The sequence below is a fragment of the Ovis canadensis genome, chromosome 19, assembly GCF_042477335.2.
Source record: "Ovis canadensis isolate MfBH-ARS-UI-01 breed Bighorn chromosome 19, ARS-UI_OviCan_v2, whole genome shotgun sequence".
In the NCBI taxonomy this organism is placed as follows: Eukaryota; Metazoa; Chordata; class Mammalia; order Artiodactyla; family Bovidae; genus Ovis; species Ovis canadensis.
The window spans coordinates 33,450,179-33,476,370 of NC_091263.1; the positions used below are offsets into that span (position 1 = coordinate 33,450,179).

General features: G+C 41.7%; 1 protein-coding gene across 1 annotated transcript in view; it reads right to left on the reverse strand.

The window, feature by feature from the left end:
* GRM7 (glutamate metabotropic receptor 7) overlaps positions 1 to 26,192 on the reverse strand; it is a 909,573-nt gene that overhangs the window by 229,653 nt on the left and 653,728 nt on the right. The window contains exon 8 of the mRNA XM_069562189.1: positions 24,244 to 24,383. Within this exon, the coding sequence (XP_069418290.1) occupies positions 24,244 to 24,383 (140 nt within the window). The remainder of the gene's footprint in view (positions 1 to 24,243; positions 24,384 to 26,192) is intronic.

Here is a 26,192-nt window from a genome sequence, read left to right on the forward strand (position 1 = left end):
CAAGAAGCAACATTTAAAATCCACATTTTCAACTTGTTCTTGAACTCTCTCAAAAAGCTTAAAGCATTTGCTTAAACTCTATGAAACTCTGCCTCTAGAAACTTTCTGGAGGATTTGATTGCAGGTACCATACATTTGCTTATACACATATGCACTTACTTATACATCTAGTTATGTCAACATGTTAAAGGTGCCTCAAGTTATAGCTTCTATTAGCAGTTATTTGTAAATTGCTGGAGAAAAAAACAAATATTTAACTATTTCCAGTTCTCAACTTCATCCTTACACATAGACCGTCTATGAACATGGGTTAATAATCTATGTCATTAACTTCTTACACAGAGGCACCAGAAATTCTCTTGGTGTTGTACCAAGACAAGTGATATGAAATGACAAATACAATCTGAACAAATCTATCTCCCAGAAACTTAAGGACTGGCGATCTTAGAAATAAGCTCCTTCATCCTGCTGTATGGCATACTTCCCCAGTGAGATGGATCTAATTGATGTGTCCTGGGCACTAGGTGAGCTGAGAAGCTCATTAAGGAATATTTTGTGGGTAAGTTCTAATCCTCCTGAGAGTGTATGCATTAAAAAATGAACCTAAGGTAAAGGAGGCTTATTAGTTATACCTACTGCTATACCAAAGCACCTCAACATTTCCTGACCTAACACAACAAATATCTGTTTTGCCACATATTCTATGGGTTAGAAATTTGGACACAGCTTAATTGGGTCCTCTGGCTCAGAGTCTGTTACACTGACTGCTACACTTGACAACTAGGACCGTCTCTTCTGGAATCTCAGGGGGTGGTCTTCCAAGCTCATTATGTGGCTGCTGACAGCACACGGCTGTTGAACTGAGGGCCTCAGTCCTTTCCTGATTGTCAGCGGGAAGGCTCAGCTCCTTGTTATGTGTGTCCCTTCATAGCGCAACTCACAACCTAGCAGCTAACTTCTCTCGGAGTAAGCGAGGGAGAGCGTGAGACAGAAGAACCAAGGCAGACGCCAGAGTCATTATGTAACCATATCTCAGAAATGAGCATCCACACCTTTGTCTATTTTATCTGTTAGAAGTGAGTAGTTTTGGCTGATGCACACAGGGAAGGGAGTGCTCAAGAGCGTGAATCCAGGAGGTGAGGACCACTCAGCGTCACTGTAGCAGCCCTGCCTCAAGAGACTGGAAGGTGCTATCTAATCCTAAATTCGTCATCATTAGAGATCAGAGAAGTTGAGTTACAAGGAAACTGTATAAGCATATTACACATGGGGCTATTTCTCTTCTGTTTTGATCCTACTGAATCCCAGTTCTAAGCACAGTGCCTGACACATAATCGAAGAAGCAATGTGTGGAGGATGTTCCAAGCCATGCCTCCTATCTGGGCCTCCCTTTGATCATCTTCACATCTAGGGGTTTGGAGTATGTAATCCCTATTCTATGTTTTTTCCGGATCTGGGCACTGGAGGAGACATATTTTCACACATTATGAGAACTGCCACGTACTCTACTTAGTATACTGACATTATTCAGTGTAAAGTAAGCCTCACAATATGGACAAATGGATTCAAATGGGACCTTGGACTGAATAAAAATATTAATACTAGACAACTGAACATTAAGATAATAGCACAACTGTCACTGTTAAAAAATTCCTTTTCCAATGTCATTTATGCCTGCAATGCAGGAGACCTGGGTCGATCTCTAGGTTGGGAAGATCCCCTGGAGAAGGGAAAGGCTACCCACTCCAGTATCTGGCCTGGAGAATTCCATGGATGAGTCCATGGGGTCGCAAAGAGTCAGACATGACCAAGTGGCTTTCACTTTCACTTTTCAGTGCCATTTAAAGGTAGAAAATATTCTGATCCAATTAGATCTGACAAAGTTCACACATAAAAATCAAACATATCAGGAAGACAATCAAAGACTGCTCCATTGCTCTGCTGTTAGTAACACACTGAAGCCTATGTATGTCACATCTACATACTATTTCTTTATGAAGTGCTTTCTCACAAAGAAACTATTCACTATTCAAAAACAAGTTTGGAAATAAACTGATTTTAGAGCCAGGTCTCTCAGTCTCTTGATCAGAAGGTATTAAACCAAAACCTGACTTTCTCAAAGGATGGAGCACAGTCCATTATATTGAAAGCTGGTCAATTGTGCCCAACTCTTTGTGACCCCATGGACTGTAGCTCACCAGGCTCCTCTGTCCATGGAATTCTCCAGGCCAGAATAAAGGAGTGGGTAGCCGTTCCCTTCTCCAAGGGATCTTTCCAACACAGGGATCAAACCCAGGTCTTCCACATTTCAAGTGGATTCTTTACCATCTGAGCCACCAGTGCTTTTAATAATAAGATTTTAGCAAGAGTGATTTTTTACTTTTAAAACAATAAGTTATTTAAAATGTTTCTTTCCTCTTTAGCAGTTTCCTAACATTTATATTGTGTGTTTTATAATTTCTAAATAACATTATAGTACTTAATATATAATTCATTTTATACATACATGTTATATACACCTATATGCATAATATATATATTATATATACACATACTGATATATTAATGTGTGTAGACATAAGCATATACTGATATATCTTTGTCTACCTACCTACCTATATAGAGAAAAAGATAGGAGAAACTGAGAATGCTAAAAGATATTTCTACTCTTTGGGATTTCCAGTTTAAAGTCATTATAAATCATTGTCTCACCTGGAATAATAAAAACCAAGTGGCCTAACTGCCTTTCCTACTTCTGTTCTCTACCTAGCCTCAGTCCCCAAACCAGTGATAGAATTATAATTAAAACCCTGATGACTTCCCACTGTACTTTGATGGAAGTATAGACACTTCCTCCCAGGACCCAGGACACACTGGTCCTTGACAACCACTGACCCTGTCACCTGTCCCTGTCCCTCCTGCTCACCTTCCCCCAGCCCAGTGGCTACTTCAGCTCCCAGGACCCACCAGGGTCTGGCCTCCTTGAGACTTCTGGTGCTTTCTCTTTCTTCCACCAAGTCTGCTCTGTACCCACATCAGTGTCTTCGCTTCTTTTCACTCCCATGCCAACTCACCTGTCATCTCCTCGAAGACACCTGCCTTCCACTCTGAAGTGTTCCTCTGTGTTGGATCACCCCATTTTATTGCCTTACAGCGTCTACGGTGAACTTTTAATGTATTTACTGCTTTACTGCCATATCCTGCACATCGGACTTCCCAGGCGGCTTTAGTGGTAAAGAATACACCTGCCAATGCAGAAGACGTAAGAGATGCGAGTTCAATCCCTGGGTTGGGAATATTCTCCGGAACAGGAAGTGGAAACCCATTCCAGTACTCTTGCCTGGGAAATTCCATGGGCAGAGGAGCCTGGTGGGCTCCAGTCCATGGGGTTTGTGCAACTAATTTCTCTGACACACACACCTGCACACCAATGCTGTGTTGTTCATGACCAGAAACCTACTCCCTCCTGTTTAAGGAAGAACCCTCAGTATTTAGAATCTTGCTTAACAAGTATTCAATGGATATCTAGCGAGTGAATGGATGAATCAATGAATATGCTGGGAAGGGATTCACATCATTCATTTTCTTATTGCTCATTTCCGTATTTAAGAACTGGGAAGTCAAGAAACGCATACTTCTTAACTTTGTTGGGAACACTGAGGGAGATGATTTAAGTAAATTTTCAGTGGGAAGCCTGACACAGTATGCATACAATAAGTGTTAGCTCTTCCTTTTCTCTTCCTAAAGAATGCATCATTTGCTTCCTGTCAGTTATTTCAGAAAACATCCTCTGATAAGAGGGAACACAGGGATCCTCAGAAACAGGGGAACCACATCCTTAATGTGTTCCCAGAGTGCTTCTGAGAGCTTGCTGGCTAACTTCTCACTAGCAAAGGCTGCTCATTCTGTCTGCCATTTTTCTCACTTGAATGTCCTCTATTTCTAGGTCAACTTTCTACCCGAGAAGAATCCCGTCACCCTAATTGCTATAAATGGTCTTCACAGTTGGACTTTATTATTGGCCTATACAGCGCACAGTGTCCTTGGCATCCTCAGCCTGTCTGATCACTGCCTCTCCCCCAAATCATGACCGCCTAAGGACATGCCAGTCCCTTCTGGCACTGTATTTCTTTAGGCCCTAACTCACATCTGCTCCGTTCAGTCGCTCAGTCATGTCTGACTCTAGGAGCCCATGGACTGCAGCACGCCAGGCCACTAACTCTCAGTGACCTTTCCCAGTTTCCCCAGGCAGAGTCAAATTGCTGGTACCAGCTCTCATGGGAGTGGGTCACCTACGTATCAATTTCCTCTCCTGCTCGCAGTTCAACAAGGTGGCATGCGAGGATACTTGGAAGCAGTCAAGTGGCAGATATTTTGTTTAGAGCAGTGTCTATGAGATTGAGACACATTTAATCAAACTCACTGGGTTCACAGGACCCAACTCGCCTGCCATGGTGTGAAATATTAATTTCTAATTAGCAAAATGCTTTGACCTCTGAAGTGCATTCACAGCTCCAGTGCTTTCTGCAGCTCACAGCAGAGCAGTCTGCACGGCGGCAGCCTCTGCTAAGCCCAGCAACACTGAAAATCTTTCCTCCGGATTCTCTGAGAGCCTTGAGCAGGTAATATGCATGGTCAATATCCACTGTAATAGACATGAGTCCTTTTCTCTCTCTGACAAAGCTTTCTGCTGCCAAATAATACAGAGAGCTTAGTCACAGTGATAACAACGATCATTAATCCTTTAAACAACCCTATTAGCTGGATATTATTCCTTTTCTCAACCTAGGAAACTAAGGCCCAGAGAGGCCATAAAAGTTGCTTAAGGCTTTCTAGTCATTATTTGACAAATCTAGGATTCCCAGTCCATCTCACTAGCTGCCTATCATATGCACTGAATTAAGGATGACTTTGAACTTGATTTGAGAAAGAAAAAGACCGATGCAACCTGTGGCCTTTTCTCAAGCCTACCCACCCACTCACACCCTTTGCACACTCTAATCTAGGTAACCATTCTGGACTCTAATAGACATAGTCCCATTTTAAAATGTGTCTCCTTTTCTAAATCCATTTTTAAATTTACATAAGTAAGTAGTTATTTGACCATTATATTAATTATGTGGGCCAGTGTTTCTCAAAGTGTGGGCCACAGCTCATCTACCTCAGAATTATCTCCATCACTAAATGATGTTGCTTTTAGTGAGTTGGAATTTTGAAGGTGGCTGTGGCCTCTGGTAAACTAGATTTCAACATCCATCCCGCTTGTTCACCCCCAGCAGCACTTATGGCAATCTATCCGAATGTATGGCAAAAATGGAAACTCTAGGACGCCCCTGGTGGTCCAGTAGAAAAGAATCCACCTGCCATTGCAGGAGACGTGGGTTCAGTCCTTCGTTGAGGAAGAGCCCACAGGCCGTGCAGCAACTAATGCTGTGAGCAAAAACTCCTGAGCCTGTGCTTTAGAGACTGTGCTCTGGAGCAAGAGAAACCACACCTATCAGAAGCCCCCAGTCATCACAACCACAGAAAGCCTGTGCCCAGCAACAAAGATCCAGCACAACCAAAATAATAGTAATAACTGAAACTCTAAACTCTACATTTAACATCTCCTATACCCAACCAGCAATCAGTCTTCAACACTCACAGTGAATCACTACCTCCAGAGTGCAGGCAAGGGAAGAAAAGTAACACTGATGGACCATCATTTTGAGGGGTAGTTCTTTAGTTAGCAATGCAACACATTGGTGAGTGGAATATTACTGGGCCAATTTAATACTTTGAAGCTCAATCTTAGAGTGGTTAAATTGCTGTTAACACAGCTCTCAACCTAAAGCCCAGCTTAATGCCATTCACTGGGAGGCCTGTTTATGTGTAACTGCTTTCTCTACTGGATATGAAGAGGCAGGCCCTTCCATTTTCCATACCCCACTCTCTGATTTCTTTTTCTATTATGTGGTTTGAAATCTGTATTTTCACCAGCTGGAACTTTGGGGAGACATTGCAGGGACAAAAGAAGGACCCAATTCTGCTACCTTGAGAGGCCAGGCTGAGCTGCATGTTTCGTTTTCAATTCTGCCACCTAGGGAGGGATCTGGGCATGTTTGCCAGCCTGTTAGCCTCTGTGATGGATGATCCTATCTCCCCCACCTCTTCCGTGACCCCACAGTCCTGGCAACCACACTCTGCACATGGGAGACCTGAAGTAAATGCTCTTGATTAATGATGGCCTCTGTGTAGTACCACATGCCCAGTAGCTACGTGTCATGTGAATGAAAGGGCCTGGTCCAAGTTCAGAAAAGTGCCAAGACCTTTCTCCTAGAGGTCTGCTCCTGGGGTCATACACATTTCCTGAGCAGCAAAATAAGGGTAAGGTAAGAGTAAGTTCACATTTGTATGAATCTAAAGCTCTTTTTCAACCAATTTTTGTTTTCCTCTTACTCACAGACAGACCATGTGCAACAGTGGTTATAAGTGCAGACTATGAAACCAGAAGGCCTGGTGTATGTATCACCTTCATTAATCACCTAGGCAACCTTGACTGACAATGTAGTTGAAGATCTGGGGTTCCTCATCTGTAAAATGGGGATAAAAATTGTATCTACCTAATAAATTATTCCTGAGAGTTAAACGAGCTAGCACACAGCACAGCAGTTAGGATACAATGGGTAATCACAATGTTCCCTGTATGACTAATTATTAATCTAAGATCTCGGGGCCCTATGTGGTAGATGTGGAGCTAGCTCCTTTGCACAGATTATCACAGAAACTCTACGAAGGAGGTAATTATAGAGGAGTTGTTTGTTATCCACTCATACTTCCTTGGCCCATGTCATCAGTCCCTGGTGGACAGTCCTGGTACACGCCAACTGCTCTGCCAACGAGCTGACCCTGGCATTGCTTGTTGCCCGGCTTGATGGTGGTTTCTGGTCATGAGTAGCTGGAAATGCTGGGCAGACAGTGTCCATGGAGCATCCCTCAGCCTGCAAGGCATGGGAGTTTGCAGAGGAAGTCCCCCAGCTTCCTTGCCATGATTCTAAGAATGTTCTAGACACTCTCAGAGTCTCCAGTGAGCTTTGGCTCCAGGCACTCACAATGGTAGCCTGTCTGTAAACACACTCTGTCCACCCCACTTCCTCACCTATCCTCTTGCAAGTTTACTGCCATCATCTTCTCAAGGCTTCACCCCAACCCTTGTCTCATAATCTGCCTCTGGGGGTAGTAGCTCAGGACAGTATTGTTGTCCCCACTTTCCAGGAGTATCCACTGAGGCCCAGAGAGGTTAACTGCCTTTCAGGGGGCATACTCTTTTCTCCTCCATGATGGAACTGTTCTCTGGTCCTGGGCATATGCCTTCAGTCATGGTTACAGTGCTTTGGGGCTGCTGAGTAGAATAAGCTGGGAATTAGGGAAGGTTCTGCAGAGTGAGTGACATTGGATCCACACCTGCAAGGACATATAGGCAATGACATGCCTGGGGGAGGCAGGTTGAGATAGGACTCACATGCAATCATGTACACAGGAATGATCTTGTGAGTTGTTAAAATACAAAAATATCCTCCCCCAAGTTGGTGAACAGCACTGCCCTCCTCCCTCCAGGGTCCCCCTTCTGCCAGGGCTTTGCTAGGTCTGCCCATGATCCGGCGGCTTAAGGGTTAACAGCAGTAAGCAGCTCCCAGGACTCCTGTCCAGCAAGGACTGGTGACTACTGATCTACTTCACTCATTACTCAATATTTGCAGTTGATGTTCCTGGAAGAAGGAGGAGCACGGGCAAATATATTTACTGGTTAAACCCCATGTTTCTTCCCCTCCTTTTCCTTTTCAAGGCCCCATTCATCTCACAGCTGAAAAATAAATGTCTGTGTGATACGTTGGCCAACATAAATTTTTAATGCCATGAGCAATTACCCAGTCAGAGCCTTTCCCGTAGCATGAGAGCGATGAAACACAAGCCAGCGCTTAGCTGTGAAGACTTCCACCTAAGATGGCAGAAACATATGGTATTTCAACAGGTCAGTAACTCCCCAGATTTCCCTCCAGTTGGCCTGCGAAAGATTAAGCCTGCAAATTCACGGTTACTGAAAGGCGCTATCAGTGTGAGGTTCGGTGATCTGAGCAAAGGAAAATGACTGCAAGAGAAGTACCAGCAGAACAGATAAACAACGGTGGCCAAGTTCACGTTGAAACTTGGACACCGGTATTTTTCACGTTAATGAAGTCACCTTTCCTGACACTTTGAGCTTGCTATTCTGGGGGAAGGAACGAGGGCTTGTGATTAAAGACCAACACTTCCTCTGGATGCAACAACTGGACATCACAGCCCCTTCCATATCATGCTGTAGCTTAGAAACTGATATGTACTGAAGTCTCTTGAATATATTCATATATGATTTCACTTTTTAATTGGAAGATACAGACTTTGCAGGGAGAAAGGGAAATTAGCAATCCCATGAGAAATGGCTGCAAAATAGGAGTCAAAGACATTTAAAGTAAATTTCAAAAGGCACTTTTTAGAAAGAAACCCAGGATGACTCTTCTTTGTGTTAATCACAGTGAAGAGGAGGAGAACAGAAATAATGAAGATACACATCTCAGAGGAAACAATCAACACACGCGGCAGGCTGACAGGAACCCCAAAGCTATGGCCTCTGTGGAGGGTTTTTCATTCCTAAAGAAGTTATCGAACACAGCTCAGTCTATTATCTCTGGCCACATATAGACGGGTGTCTTTTGAAAATAGCCACTTTGGATAGTAACTGGTCTCCACTGATTCATTCTGAAAGCCAGGTGGAGTCAGGGAATTAAAGAGGTAAGATCTCTAAAGTATACACCAGGGTTGGGAAGGATGGGGGAAGGGTAATTAACACTACCTGAGTCTCTGTCTATGGAAAAATTTCCTGTCCCCACTCAGCTGTCTCTTAGGGCGACATTGTGCTCTGAGGCTCTGGGAGCTGCATTTTTCAGGGCAGCTGGGCACCTTACTCTGTTGGGTGCATTTTATGAATAAACTTAGGCTCAAGGCACTTCAGCCTGCTCCAATATCCTTTCTCCCTACCCTGCAACTGCAAAGTTCTCTGAAATGAAGCAAGTTGCTTCCAGAGAAGAGATCTAAGGTTGGACTATTTGACCACTGTGCAACTTAATTTGTAAGCATCAGTTCAGTGTCTAACATGTGCTGGGCGCTGGGAGGGCCAGGACCTTTGAGAACTTCATGGAGGAGGTAAAAGAAAGGAAGCTGCCATAGGGAGAGGGGAAGCCCCTCTTGGGAGGAAAAGGTAGAGAAAATGTCTGATGCAGGTCTTTCCAAGGAAGCCGGAATGTCCTCCGGGGCCAGTGTTCAGTTCAGCAGTGGATTATGGCATTTTGACGGATGTGACAGGATATAGAAAGGTCAGAGAGCACGTGACAGATTTGAGACACTTTAGGGAGGGCTGTGTGATGGGAGCACGGGGTCTGGGGGAGACAAAGGCCACAGGGGGAGAAGGCAGGAGGTGAGAGGAAGACCCTCCCTGATCTGGGAGGAAAGGGAGACAGGCGGGGGATGTTATCACCAAGGAGAAACAAGGTCAATTCAGGTTTTAAGAAAAGCAGTAACAAATACAATAGCAGTCTGCACAAACATCAAGCTGGCAAAAAGCTTGGGTTATGTTATTATATCAGTCATCATCCTAACCACTTTCCATGTACTTGATTCTCACAGCAGTCCTATGGGAGAGGTCCCTATGAGTCCCGTTTTACAGGCAGGGCAAGTGAGGCAAATCACGTGAAGTGAAGCCAGTTGAATGGTAGCACTGGGGAGTGGTGAAGCTTGGGACTGAAAAGGAGGCCGCCTGCTTCCCCAGCCCTTGTGTTTTAACACTGTGTCATACCACCTCTTCAGAGATGACCTATGTCAGCAGATATCCGTTAACATTAACCTACTAAACTCTCCATTTTTTAGAAAGGAAAACTAAGGCAGAGAAAGCAGGTATGACTCTAGAAAGGTCACACAGAGAAGCCCTAGTATTTTCTGCTTACAAATAACCCTCTCAGCCACTTTAGCTCTACTTATCTCCAGTGACAAATTTAAAGTCAAAGGAAAGAAGAGAAAGTGAAGTCGCTTAGTTTTGTCCGACTCTTTGCGATCCCATGGACTGTAGCCTACCAGGTTCCTCTATCCATGGAATTTTCTAGGCAAGAGTACTAGAGTGGGCTGCCATTTCCTTCTCCAGGGGATCTTCCCAACCTAAGAATAGAACCCCGGGCTCCCACACTGCAGGCAGACGCTTTACTGCCTGAACCACCAGGGAATCCCCTGGTGGAATTTAAAGTCGGGACCAATTGGAAAAAACAACAGACAATCCCTAAATCCTGAATAGTCCATTATCAAAATGCTCATAATATTGGTTATTCCTAGTAAGATGCTTGATGGTGAAAATTTGCGAGGCTTTCAGGGAATCTTCAGTAGTTTCACTATAAGATGCAAGCTAATGGCTACAAAGCAGATCAGTTAGTCTTCTGCAGACAGTCCCATCAAGTGGGATGACACTCATTTGTGTAACAATAACAGTGATGAGAGAGAAGAGCTACTGGTTCCACCCCTTCTTGCCAGACTCCTGTTATTATAATCTGGCACTCTTGATTGAATCCTGTAAACTGGCATTTATAGTCGAGGTGATCTATACTTTTAATAGAAAAAAAATTAACTATCAGGAAATATATACACAAATCATGCAACTGACTATTTACCAACTTCGGTGCCAGCTTGCTTCTTGTTGGAGCATAAATGATTTCAGGGCAATTTCAAAGAACCACTTACCTTTCCCATGCATATCCATCACGTGTTAAAGCTCGCTTCCACGGTGTGATTTCAAATGGAAGACATCATGTTCCCTGCTAAGATAAAGACCTTCGTGTCCCATTCAGTTACTGTGAAGGCTCTGTTATACTACTGCCACATGATAAATCAAGAATGCCTTTGTTATTTATGAGAAGTTTTGCCTTCTTGGTATTTTCCCACTGCATCTTTTCTGTCTTTCTTGCTCTCTGCTTGTTATTTCTTCCTCACTGTCATAGCTAAAAGGACTGTTAAGTAGGGAAATGAAAACACCCCCTACATCAATGAGTGGATGACTGTTTATTCAGGAGGTTGTAAGGAATGAGCACTTATTGACCAGAGAGCTTGTCTGAATAGCGGATAAGATGATTCTGAGACATGAGACAAAGGGTGTAGTGAGACAACTACTTCTTCCTAGGCTCCCCTCACCCCATTTTCCAAGGACAGAGATTTCTCTTTGGGCTCCATAATCAATCAAACGAGAGAGGGTAAATTTTGGGGTCAGAAGTTCACTGAAGCCACTTTTATTCTGAACAATGGGAAACTGGCTGTGCAGCTGTGTAAAGACCAGCCAGATCCTGTTTCCAGGCATGGGAAATACATTTATGAATTTGTCCAACTGAAGGCTGGGCAGGGGGTGGGGGTGAGGGGTGGTTGGGCGGGGGACGCTGCTCATTTAGATTTTAGGGGATTGTTTACTACTGTCAACTGAAGAATCTTCTGGAGAAGTTGTCTGCAGACAGGATCCTATCAAATTCAGGACATTTAAAGATGGCATGAGCAAAACATCCCTAGGAATGGCAGGGCTCACCTGGGAACACTGGGGGTGGGGGCCTTCCAGGTGCAGTAACCAGAAAAGTGAATTCTCTTAGACGAAGGCCCCTACTTACGACAGACAATGTAATGTAAACAGGAAGGCTGTAACAGCATCGATTATGGGGTTGGCTTGCTTAAGTAACTGGAGTACTTTAGGATGACATGTGCTCAGTGGTTGTGCTATTTTGGTTCTGCAGGGTGGGGGACAGTAGAAAAGGGAGAGAAGTTTCACTTTTCATTATGGCTCAAGACTTTGCAACAAGAATGAACCTTGATGGTGGGGGAAAATGATGCCACCAAGTAGCCCACCGCAATGCGTCCCAGACCTCCATCTAGGATGGCTCTGAACGCAGATGGTTTATCAGAGACTAAAGGATTCTAACTCTGTCTGCCTCCTCAGAGCAGATTGTCTGTAACTACCGAGCTTAAAAGAATCAAGGAAAGTAAAACTGTCTATGCTAATGTGATTTTACAAACTAAGAATTTCTTATTCAGGAAGATAAAAGTTACAAATATGTATTTTTTAAGGTTTGTTTTAGGAATTTCCTGAAAATCCATCCATGTGCACAATATATCACTCCAAAAAAAAAATTTCCATCAGGGTAAATAGCTCATTTTCAGGACCAATTATCACTCAATTGGGATATATTCTCTCATCAAACAAGAGTTTACACTAAAAGGCTTGCTTTAAAACCCTCCTCGCTGGATCTAATACAAAACTAAAATATCTTGGACTTTGCCCAGTTCTGATCAAACTTCCCCCACTGAAAGAAGTGCCTTATTCCAGACCCCAAATTTCAAAAGTATCTGCCCTTGATCTCCCTCTCCTGAGACTCTACCAAGACTTTGAAGATGGTGGCCCCTTTACTGAATAAACTACAAACTCAACTTTGCATTATCAATAGACAACTTTGGTAGCCATGTCAGGGAGTCAGCAGTCAACAGCTTCCAAATTCCAGGCTATTTACTATGATGTTCTACTGTTCCCTGACCTTTAATACAGACCAGTGAAGGTCAGAACAAGGTATACATCCAAGAGCGGAATTTCTAGTTCATACAGCAATTTTATGTTTAACTGTTTCAGTTTTATAGAACTGCCAATCTATTCTCTTTCTCTGCATTTCTGCTTTGTCATCTAGAGAAATAATGCAATGGAAGCAAAATGCTCAGGATTGTGGAGGCTAAACTAGGACAAGGCTGGAGGTTTAGCTGAGCCTCCTACGGTGTTATTTACTCTTTTGTCCCTCTTCAATCCTGACTCCTCACTTGAGACGGATTATATCTGCTTATCATTAACTTAGGGTTCTTAATTCAGGGTTCTTCTCTAGGCTTTTCTAGGTATATGATTAGAACTTTTATCAAACAGATTAGCTCAATTAGATACTAAGTGTTAGTAGCTCAGTCGTGTCCTACTCTTTGCGACCCCATGGACTGTAGCATGCCGGACTCCTCTGACCATGGAATTTTCCAGGCAAGAATACTGGGGAGGGTTGCCATTCCCTTCTCCAGGGGATCTTCCCAACCCAGGTATAGAATATGGGTCTCCTGCACTGCAGACAGATTTTTTTACTATCTGAGCCACCAAGGAAATCAAGATAGATACTAAATGTGCTTAAGAAAATCTCATACAAATCTTATCTGTTTACACAACTACATTATCTATTTTAGATAGGCTTAACAATACATTTAGAACATGGGGAATACAGGCAACATTTTTAATGACTGTAATTATAAAGCAACATTTCACTGCACAAAAATATTTAATTTAAATATGACAATGATAGAGGTATATTGAAATTAAAGAAAATTAAAATAAAAAATTAAAAGAATAATGAAAATGTGTTGCAAAGAGCTGATTCACTGGAAAAGACTCCAATGCTGCAAAAGATTAAAGGCAAAAGGAGAAGGGGCAGCAGTGATGGCTGGATGGCATTACCGACTCAATGAACATGAATATGAGCAAATTTTGGGAGACAGTGAGGGGCAGGGAAGCCTGGTATGCTGCACTCCATGGGGGTCACAAAGAGTTGCACATGACTAAGTGGCTGAATGACAATACGGATTTTACAGATTTCATAGAAAAACAAAGTTAGGTAGTAAAGAACAGTACTTAGGCAAAATAATCTGCCCCCTTTACCTCTCTCCCCAACAAAGATTTCCGTATCTTAATTTCTTCATTTATCAATATGTTACAGCAAAAGAGACTTTGCATATGGGACAGACTACAGACTAAAAATAAGAAGATTATTCTGGATTATCTGAATGAGCCAAGGATAATCACATTGGCCCTTGAAGTAGAGGAGGAAGGCAGAAGAGTCAGTGGGAGATACAACTATGGAGAGGAGGCAGGAAGCAGTGGAAGCATGAGAGGGACTCAACCCACCACTGCCAGAGCTTAGAAGACGGAGAAACGGACACCAGCCAATGTATCAAGGTGGCCTCAAGAAGCTAGGGCCAACCCATGGTTGACATCAAAGAAACAGAGATCTCGGTCCCACAACCAAAAGGAACTAAATACCGTCAAGGACCAGAACGAGCAGGACGCGTATTCTCTCCTAGAGTATCCAGAAACAACTCTGTTGACACCTGGATATTAGCCCAGTGGGATCCCTATGGGACCTGTGACCTTCAGAACTATAAGAAAAGAAAGGTGTGGTGTTTTACGCAACCAAGTTTCTGGTAATTATTTGCGGCAGCAAGAAATATGACAAGAAGTATGACCATGAATCCCATATGCTTACTTATATCAGGAAGATTACAGCAATTCATTTTCAAAGTGTCCTTGTGAAGTAGCTGTTTTGCTTGGCTTGATTAGATTTTAAATATACAAGCGGCTGGAGTTCAAGGATAGTGTATGATTTGCTTTAGCCACAAGTGGCTGAGAATGTAGGACTCAAACTTGGGCTTTCTGATGCTATCCCCCTTTATAAGACTATCTCACAGCATGTTGAAAACATTTCTAACCTAATCCCTACATTTCCATTTTAACATCATCACGTCACCCTTTGATTTTTGACTTCCCAGAGCAAATGGTTAGAGGGTACACAAGCTCATCTTTTCCCTTTTCTAATTTTGGATTGGCGCTAGCAAGTGAGAATCCCTGTTATAATATCTGAGCTCTCCAAACTCAGCCTTATTACTTCTTCTTTCAAATGTATTTTGCCTGAGCTCAAAACACAGTAAGTAATGAAATTCAACAATTTCCCCACAGAACATAGTTGTACATTAATAAACAAAAGTGATGTGCTGAAATGCCTACAATGCAAACAAGAAATAATGGGGGTTCAAGCTTCTGTAATGCACATGCTTATGAAAATATATTGATAATTATAAATACTATGCATCTTCTAGACATTCATAGACAGAACACAATTATACACCATTGGTTACAAGAAGAAATGCTCATGACAAAGGGTGATCTCGGTTTCTTTCATTTTCGGTATTTCAGAATTTGCACAAATACATGTCTCCAAACAAAGGCACTGTCTTCATTAAAGCAGTTCTCTTTAGAAGGCTGTATTTACTGACTATTTTTTCAAAAAAGCTGTTACATCATTATGGCTGTTTTGAGTCACTGACGCTATTAGTATATTATCGTTGACTTTTGAAAAACAATTCCTAGAGATCATTTATAAAAAGTCAAGTATATGTGGAAACCAAGTTGAAATCTACTCGACATCTAGATTTAGTGAATGAAATGAGATGCCTATGGGCATAAGGAAATAGGTGAGGGAGCAGAGATCAGAGGAGGGGGGTCAGGCAATGGGGGAGAGTGGGGTCTGTGGAGACACAGAGAAGTGGGAAGCCTTTACTGAAATCCAATTAGCTATTATAGCATGGAATAAAGGCATATTACTGCCTGATCTGATTTTGAAAAGAAAAGCTGAAAATAAATTTATCCTTGCAAAATTTCTTGATTCGTAAAATATTAGCAAGGAATTAAGTTTTTAAACACTCCTGCTCTTTGTATTCAGTTTGGGATCTCTAGTCTCAGGTTGCATCTCAACTGGAAAGCAGTACTGCTGTACTGGGTTTGCACATGTCCTGTGTAAAATACCACAGATTCAGAGATATTGACACATGGAAATAACCCTTGGCCCTCCAGGGTCAGGGTAAATGCCATTTTGTCAGAGGCCATTCTTGTCCTGCTTCACAGACCAAGGATCTGGGCCCAGCCATTAGAGCCACGATCCTAAATCCTTTGCTATTTGACTCTTCCTCCAACGAGACATTAAAAGCTAGATAGGTAGGTAGTGGGTGGAACCAGTTTCAGTGGTGTGATCGTCAGTTCACTTTCACTAACACAAATGTAGCCATTCACACCCTGACGCAATCTCTCAAGAACAGTTATCCCACCCTGTGTTCTCAAATAGCCACAGGTAGGTTTCTGAAATGAAAACTCAGTTGTATAGAACGGACTTGATGATTTGGGAGAATGGCACTGAAACATGTATACTATCATGTAAGAAACGAATCACCAGTCTATGTTCGATACAGGATACAGGATGCTTGGGGCTGGTGCACGGGGATGATCCAGAGAGATGATATGGGGTGGGAGGTGGGAGGGGGGTTCAGGATTGGGAACTCATGTACACCCGTGGCGGATTCATGTCAATGTATGGCAAAACCAATACAGTATCATAAAGTAAAATAAAGTAAAAATAAAAATTAAAAAAAAATCCATTGGAAAAAATTAAAACCAATTCTTTCATTTCTTTTCATCCTCCCCCCCACCACCACCCCTTATCATTCAGAGACTGAAAGAATCCATCTGTGCAATGTCAACTGGCTTACAGACCACATATACAATTCTTAAGAAACCTGTCTGGTGAACCAAGGTCCTAAGTGGATCCCTGAATCGTACAGAATTGCTGACTGCAGTAGATTTCTGGGTACATCTTCTCATCCATTCATTTAATAGGCACTGGGGATTTTAAATAAAAAAATGACACCCTTATTCCTATGTAATTTATAATGTAACCCAACTGCTTGTCCGCTTATCCACTCATCTATTTCATACCGAACAATCACTTTATAAGCATCACACTAGGTGCAGGGGGATAAAGAAAACAAAATACAGTGGAGCACTGGAAACTGACATTTTCAACAGGTCAGGTATGTGATAAACTAAAGATATTAAATTATTATTACTTTTGCTATTACAGCTAACATTTGTTGAATATTTACTGTGTGCCAGGCACTGTTTTAAGTTTGTTACATAGATTACTACATTTAATTCTAGCAATAACCTTATGAAATTGGTATTACTGTAATCCTCTACAGATCATAACTGGTGGAGCAAAGACTCAGTTCCCATTTAATCAGATCAGCTACAAAGCCTGTAGCCCTGGTTACTGATAACAAAACTATACATTATATGATATGAGTCATTCATTATGATGATCAGTGGGGTAATTTCATAAAAACAGCCTTTAAACTGAAGTTAAAGAAGTACTAGATTTTGACAACTTACATATTTTTCTCTTTGGCAACATTACTTTGATTATGGCTATCCATTACCCCATATCTCATGTAATACTTTGTAAATTATAAGCATGATTAGACTTCTAAAACATTTTTACTGCTGCAATTATGAAACAATAGAGTGATTAGGAGTTTTATAGGCAGTATAAGTAAGTATTGATTTGGGAAGAGATAATTTGATTAAACAGTGATTGCCGCAATCAACCATACTTTTTGTCTTTAAATGCCAGTGAAAGACAAAATTCTAACTGGGGTGAAAGATTCAAATATTTAACAAAATTACAACTTTTAAAATTAATTTTTAATTACCTCAGTTTAATGAAATTTTTAAAAGTCTGCTTAATAAGTATAGACTGACATTTTATTTACCCCAGTTTGGGTGGATTCAAACAAAAACTTTTTTTTTTTTTGGATTGCTGTTGTAAAATAGTTGTAAGTAGAAAAGTAAGACACTTAAGTTTCCTTCAGTTACTGATAAGGGAACAATTCAGAGAGCACTATAAATGGCTTCCAGGGCTTCCCGAGTGGCAGTAAAGAACCTGCCTCCCAATACAGGCGACCTAAGAGACATAACAGATGCAGGTTTGATCACTGGGTTGGAAAGATCCCCTGGAGGAGGGCATGACAACCCACTCCAGTACTCTTGCCTGGAGAATCCCATGGACAGAGGAGCCTGGCAGGATACATTCCATTGGGTCACAAAGAGTTGGCATGACTGAAGGGACTTAGCATGCATGCAAAGGTTTCCTAGGGCTCAAACGGTGTTGCCTCCAGCCTAGGTGCTCTAAGCTCTGCCTCCTTTTCCCTGGAGCTCCTGCTCTGTGGCCTCCAAATGTCTGCCTGTGGCTCCTGAGAGGCACATCTGCTTCCTCTAAGAGGTGGTAGAGTCTCAGATTGGCTGATAGGCATCCAGTGGTTCATCCTAACTGGACAGTTTACTGCCCATCATCACTATGAACATGGGTGATGGGTTTAGGCTAAATCCAGTCTTGCCTCTGGATTTAGGAACTGTGCAAGGCAGACCACATGACTGAAGAGGAGGCTTGGGTGCTCTTCCCAGAGGGAAGAAGTGTGGCTGCTTCTTGCAGAAAATTTCTACCATTAAAGAGATCATATTAATCTTACTACGGTTTTATATATTAACAACAGTAACAAACACAAATGCTTGGTGAGTGTCAAGTAGTATGCTAGTAATTGTACAAAAAAATAATTAAAACATGGATTCTATCTTTTAGGAGATTTCAGTCTCTAGTTAGAAAGTAAATTTAATAGGGAACAAATTTCTTAAAAAGCCCCCACACAGCTCATAAGATTATAAAGGTGGACTGCCCTGTAGAATGACTGATGACTAAGGAGCCAGTAAAGGTTAAGTGATATTTACTCAATCTTCCATTTAAGAGTGTGTGCAGTTCACTGTAGGAAGTTGCCTATTAAGGGTAGTTCCTAAAAAAAAAAAAAACTAAACTAACATTTTTGGATTTTAAAGAATTTCAGTTAATAGGAAAAATTTACATTGCAGGCATATCTAAATGTCCTACTAACTGTAAATAACCAAAAGATGACAGAAATTTTGTTTCTAAAATGCAAAATATATGTGGAGCTTATTCACATCATAAATGTATAGCTTTTATAACTCTCTACCTTTCATATTATGCCCTTCTCCTCAACATATTTCCAACCTAGTTTCTACATAGTATTGCATTATTCATTCTAAAACACTTTTTTCATCTCCATCTTGGGAACTATGACTTATCCTTCAAATTCCAGTTCAAATATGTCAGTGTCTTAAATCAGCGCCTACCTAAACCCTGGAAATGTTGCAGTACAACACAGGGAGCGCAAGCCTAGTGCTCTGTGACTCCCTAAAGGTGTGGGATGGAGTGGGAGATGCAACGGAGGTTTAGCATGGAGGGGACATACGTATACCTATGGCTGATTCATGGTGATGTATGACAGAAGTCAACACAAAGTTGGAAAGCAATTATCCTCCAATTAAAATAAATATATATTTTATTTAATATAAAATAAATTTATATAAATATATTTAATTTATATTAATATATAAATATATATATGTGTGTATATATATTTAAAGTGGAAATAAATAAAATGAACCCTGAGATGGAGTATATTACAGAGCCCTGATCCTACCCTGGGAACTCCAAGCACAGGGACATGTCCCCTTGTTTCTCCCAACATCTCCAGTAGTTCCATCTTTCCTGACACCCTGCAGGTAAGCAATGGATATTTACTGCATTATTCCCTTGCCTGTTTCTCTGCCAGGAATAACATTTTCCAGAACCTCTGCATGGTACTACACAAACCTGAGGCAAAAAGCAGAGTTCTTTCTGTAGGGGTGGCAAGTGGGAGAATGAATGGCTTTCTTCCTAATGACTTCCTTCTGACGAACTCTTGTTGGAGAAAGTGAAAGTGAAGTCGCTCAGTCATGTCTGACTCTTTGCGACCCCATGGACTGTAGCCTACCGGGCATCTCAGTCCATGGAATTTTCCAGGCAAGAGTACTGGAGTGGGATGCCAGTTGGAGAAGAAACATTCAAATAGCAAATCCTGTGGTCATCTGTTGGCCCCAAAAGAAGCAGGGCCTAGAGCTATTACTCCAGCAGTGAGGGCTCAGGGTCACATTCTGTAACAGACTGGGTGCTCTCAGACACCTAAATTCCAGAGGATCGGATACAGAATTCCAAGCAGTCTGGTCTATAACTCTGAGATCATGAGACCTTAAAACGTTCACCTTCTAGCTAAGAAATGTATTTGCAATTACTGACACAGAGAAAGCTCTCCTGAAAACTCCATTTCCTTGAGATGATCTCACTGGGGGCTGAAACAGTACTCCATAGTCTTTCTAAATGATAAGCATACATGTTACTTAAAATACTTGTTTTATCTCATTGACTAGGAGCAAGAAAACCTACCAAACTAAGTTTGCGGAAAGTCCACTCTCACAAAACTTGGAGGTGAATCAGAATAATTAGAGCAGAAGTAACATTGTGGGCAGGATGACCCTGGATGGACAGGGCATGCACCACTGGACAGACTAGCAGCTGCGGCCTGGGTCTCCAGGTGAGATGGGTGGAGTACCCTCTGGGGACTGCATGTAAGTATTTTCTTCGTGATTCCAATTAGATTTTACAGTATCTTAAGCAGTCTATAAAAGGCATCAACAGGTTAACCTCTTTGCAAGGCCAGTTATCTCAGTGGTCACCCTCTGAATTAACTCAGCCTTTCAGGGGGTCTAAAAACAGTCCTGCCCCTGGCTCAGCCATTCATAATTTTAAGGTGCATGCTATAGCAAGCATCACTCACTGGGTTCAGCTGAGGAATCATGGTCCTGTCTGCTCTTCCTACCATAACCTCTCAGCATGACAAGGAAGAATCAAAGCTGTTCCTATTTAGTGCTAAATCAAGCATATATGCCTGTCTAGCATCCATAAACAAAAATAAAAATTCAAAGAATACAGCTTGGCCCAACTTTCCAGGCAAATGAGACAGACTCTTTTAATTTGGGTGTTATTTGGAGTAGTTGGGTTGGAATTGTGACACTTCCTATGAGGTTTTCAAGGCCTTGGGTTCTCTGCTATTACATTTTCTCTTTTTCTCTAATGCATTTCAAGGCCATTTATAGGTTAACAACTTGCTTTTTTTTTTTTTTTTTAATAACTATAGCCCAAAACTCTTTTCAGACTTACAGTCATTTCATTTTGGCCCTCATGGAATTGGAAAGACTCAGTCAGGGTTCTCAATTTTCCCCTTCTGTTCCAAGCGGTCTCCCTACTCTCTTGTTAGAGCACCCACAGGGTTCTTCAAGCTATAAACCTGGGATTCACTCTCAATTATTTTTCTCCAATCCCAGTATTACTCTTCCTTTACCCCCAGTACTAAATCCCAATTGTTATTCTTCCTGTAAGATATATATATATATATATATATATATATATATATATATGCAATTATAGCTGTATACGCATATATATATATATATATATATATCGTACACATATAAATGTTTCCACTCATTTCATGTATCTCTGCTAGTACCACATTCTGTAAGCCAGTGGTTCTCCAAGTACTATCAGCATAGCACAGGTACTCCTTCCAAAGACAAATATTTGGGCCTCCTTGCACTCCCAGATGTCCTGAATCAGAATCCCTGGGAGTGGGCCCAGCAGATGTGTTTCTACAAGCCCTCCAAATGGGTTCCGTTGCACACTGAAGTAGAGAACCCCTTCACTAAGCCACCCTACTTTAGCTCGACAACTGCAGTGTAGTGTTCATTAGTCTTTCTACTCCCATGCTGGCCCTTCACTATTCATCACCTTCTCAGTAGACAAAGCAATATTTTATTCCTAATTCTGAGCCAGCCACTCCTTTTTTTAATATTTTGTCATGGTTTTTAAATGCACTCAGAGTAGAATCTTTAAAATATTTATCACGGTCTACAAGGGACGGCTCTGGCTCTTACCTACTGCCCTAACTTCTCTCATCCCTCCTCCCCATCCTCTCCCTTAGCTACACCGTTGCTGTGTCTACTTCTGACCTGTTTCGTGGATCACTCATTCTCTCTCCGTCATCTGCTCCTCATCTGCAAGGCCTCTCTTCACCTCTCATTCTTTTTCCTGCCATGCCTCTTACCACACTTTGGAATTTTCACACTCATATCTCTTGTTTACCATGTAATGCTATTCAAGATCTTCAATTATGTACAAACAAGAACTATGTTTGTCTTGATTTCCATTATGCACCCGCTGCCTTGTACAATGCTGATTGCATGACAGGTACTTAAAAATACAACAAAACAAAACAAAACACAAAGGCTTCTTGAATGGCTGATAAACACAATTTGTATTAAAATACAAACCAAAGAACACCCTTGAACAGATATAAGCAGAACCAGGTGGGACAATGTGCAAAGGAGGTAAATGGCCTATTATGGCTTGACCAACGCATCTCATGCACAATCCTCTCTTTTAAAAACCATAACCCAAGGGGTACTGGCCCCAAGACGTCTATTCTGTGTTTTATGCTCAAAAACCCATACTCAATCATTTCCAAAGTGCCTCCTAAGATCTACACCAGTAAAGGCTAATGGCATAATTTCCAGGTTTGGAAGAGACATTAGAAGGACTTCCCTGGGACAGAGCCTGTAATGGTTCATTTTACGTGTCAGTCTGAATGGCTATGGGTGCCCTGGTATGTGGTTACACACAGCGAGAGTGCTCCTGGCTGAGATGCACATTTGAATTGTTAATTGATTCAAGCAGATTGTCCTCCCCAATGTGTGTGTGCCTTAAACAACCTGTTGAAGAGCTGAACAGAACTGAAAGCCTGAGCCTGAGAGAACCCTCTTTCTCTCTGTCTATCTTTGATCTGGGACATCCGTCTTCTGCTGCCTTTGGACTCAGACTGGATCTTAAGCCATTGAGTCTTCTGGATCTCTGGCTTGGCAATTGCACATCTTTGGACCTCTCAGCATTTGTGATAAATGTGAGCCAATTTCTACAACATATCTATTTATAACTGACCTATCCTGCGGCACTATCCTATTGGTTGCTTCTCTGGGGAACTCATAGTAATACAGGGCTCCTAAGACAATCATGCATCATATATACTACTATTTCAAAGTATATCTCTGGAACTAAGGAGCCCTACCTGATTCATAATCCCAATCCAATGTGCTTGTCCACAGCATCCCAGGTGAACATTATATGTGAGCTCAAGGCCACATCAAGGGATCTGCTGTAGAGCTTCTTGAAGTACAACCCCCCAGTCGACACATCTCAGAAAAAGAGGCCCTACAGCATCCCTGCCACAGCCCTCCGGCTCCAGGACCCCAGCCACCAGGCTTGGGCCTGAACAGTTCACATCCTATCCCAGCAGGGGAGAAAGAGTAGCTGTACTGGGCCCAGCTAGGGTGGAAGGATCCTGGCCCAAGTGTTCATTACTCCTCAGGAAGACAAGCATATTCACTTAGACTAAACATTAATTTCAAATAGGGCATTGTAAGTATTACTAGAAGCACATTATTGAGTGTTGAACCCAAAATAGTAAGAAATTAAAACACAAATAAATAAAAAAGGGGCTGAAGAGTTGTCAGTTAATACCTAGGCAGGCATATTTCAAACTTCAGAAGAATAAAAATGCTAACCGGACAAGGCCACCCCATGACTATAGGAAAACAAGACAAAGCAAGGCCACTCAGCCATCATGTGTGAAACTAGATACACGGGACACTCTGCAACTACAAAAATATCTAGACATCTCCCTTTTCCAGTTCACATGAGGTCTGACTGTTTCTTTGTTAGTGACCACTCTTGCCCAGCTCTTATCCTCCCATCTCCTAGTTCAAAATCACCACAACACCCAATCATTATATTGGTCTGTACTTCCTAAGAATGGCCCAACCCAAAACTGGTCCTTGCTTCCCAGAACCTCCTTAGAATTCCCAGCTCAACGAATCTCACCTGAATTCCTCCACCCTGAAGGAGAGAAGTGCTGGCAGGGGTCTGTTTTTCATGTAGTGAGGTAAATAAACCTTACTGTGTTTGACTACAAGTGAGTTCTTGATGGGCTGTGCCTGGTGGACTCTGACATAACCTTGCACCAAGAACTGGTTACTCACTCAAGGTCATGCTTTACAGAATGAAAGAGAGGTTATGGAAATTAACCAACACTGATATTACCCAGAGAACCTCAGTGTAAGTCAAAGTGACTCAGTAAAATGAATTAAAAGAAAAAAAAAATCTACGAGCAAATAAAGGAAGGGAGGAAGGAAGGAAGGAAAAACAATTTGAGCATGAGAAAGATCTCATGAAAGTATTGAAGTATTAGCTGGTACCTTGTTGGTTAAGCAACTCGAGCCTCAGTTTAAATGAGATGATTCACAGATTTGCCCAGTTCACAGTCAGGCACGAACTCCACACACATGCCCATCACCGCCATCATCATCAATGCTCTCACTGTTGTATTACTATGGTTATCAGTCCCTACTGATGCTCTTAACAAGCAGCAAGTGCACTTGCGGATACTCATAAACATATCTGCCTCATGGAGCATATTAAAAACCTGCTCACTCATTTCACAAGCAAAGGAAGAGGGATCAGCAAAACTCACGTTGAGCTGCAGTTCATCTGTCCACTGTCCGATCAGTCGGTAGCCGGGGTTGGAGGTGTTTGTGGTCTGATACTGGAAGATGTCGTAACGCCCAGGGGCATCCCCATTCTTGTTAAACATGACTGGGGTGCCCGCGCTACCTGGGGAAGACAAGACAATGACAGATTTTATAGTTAAACAAGATTCCGATGATCTCTTGTGCCCTGGAGAATGGTCTGAAGACCTGGTGATGAGCAAGGTAGCCTAGAGGTAGCCCTGTTGTTTAATAGGTTCTCCCAACATGCTCCCTGAAACTCCTGGACAAGTCATCACTATGCTCTGTGAATGCTCAGTAGAGAAGGTGGGAAGAGAATTTGTTTCCCCCTTTGAACAGCTCAATTCTTTAATATCTTAAAGTATTTTATTCTACTTTGTCTTCTCTTGTAAGGAATAAAAATTAAATGTATTATTTTTCAGAGAAAATCTTAAGCTTTATTGTTGTTACTATTATTATTTTAGTTTTTTACCAAACACTAAATTGTGCTCAATAAAGAATCAAGACACAATAAATATATTTTTAAAATGAAATACAAGAGAAGTGAAAAACAAGCTCAAAAATTCACTTAAATACACAGTTGAATACTGATTGCATTTAAAAGTATTTTTGGCTGATTATTTCTAATTGGCTTTAAACGATAAGCAGGCTGAAATGCTTAGCAGTTTGCCTGGTGAATGCTTAACAAACAATGGATTCCTTCTCAATTTTCTATTTGGGTCTTATTTAAAATGTCTATCTTGAGACTGAAAACAATTTTTGGAACAATTAGATAGTGAAGCCAATTTCAAGACTAATGTATTGTTTTGAAAAAATATATAACTTGAAAGTTGGATATGAGTGAAAAGTTCCTTAATATTAACCATATGGAACAAAAGGCAAACCATATACAGGTATAAAAGACGTGAATTTTAGTTACTAGCAACAGTTACAGAAGAATCACCAGAAGTTTATAACTGAGCACTATTTCTCTCATGATCTCTGAGAAATAGGAGAAATATCACTGGCTTCAGGGTATGTGACTACTGTCTGCTCTGCCTGTAAGTTAATACATGGTCCATATTTCTAACAGAAAACAGTGCTCTATTTCCTGCTGTTTACAAGGAAGTTCATAGATCAATTACAGGCTGAAACAGAGTCACTGAGAACATTTTGCTATTTTTAGGGGGAGAGGCAAAGTAAATCTTAGGTAAAGAGATGAAGCACTTTCGATAATTCTCATTAAAAAATTTAAGATGTTGATGGTGGCAGAGCTTTCCATCTGGCTAGTAGACATTAGCTTCTACAGAACTTGGGCCAACATGGTATTTGAATTAATGACATGGATGAAAGAACTAAGGCATGCTAACTGAAAAGGAGAGAGAATGCTTGATACTGTAAGAAAGGATGCCTTCTTCAGGAAGGGCTTCCCAGGTGGTGCAATGGTAAAGAATCCACCTGCCAATGAAGGAGATGTAAGAGACTTGGGTGCAATCTCTGAGTCAGGAAGATCCCCTGGCTTAGGAAATGGCAACCCACTGCAGTATTCTTGCCTGGAGAATCCCATGGACAGAGGAGCCTAGAAGACTATGGGACTGCAAAGAGTCGGACACGAATGAGCACACGCATGCGCACACACACACTTCAGGAAGCAAGCATGATGCTGAGAGTGATCCCACACAAACGATCAATCAACGCAACAATGAAGTTTAAAAAGGGGTCCAGAAAATAGGACAATATACTCGGTGACAAGAGGTATACATAACTGCAATATGGGACTGACGATTACTCCTACTAGAGGAGATGCTCCAGCTTGTAGACAGGGTACAGAGGCAACTAGAAGGAACTCTACACTATCTGACAAGTGTCAGGCACAGACTTTTATGACACTTCTGCCTATTAAAAAAAAAAAAAACACAGAGCTTGTGACAGGACA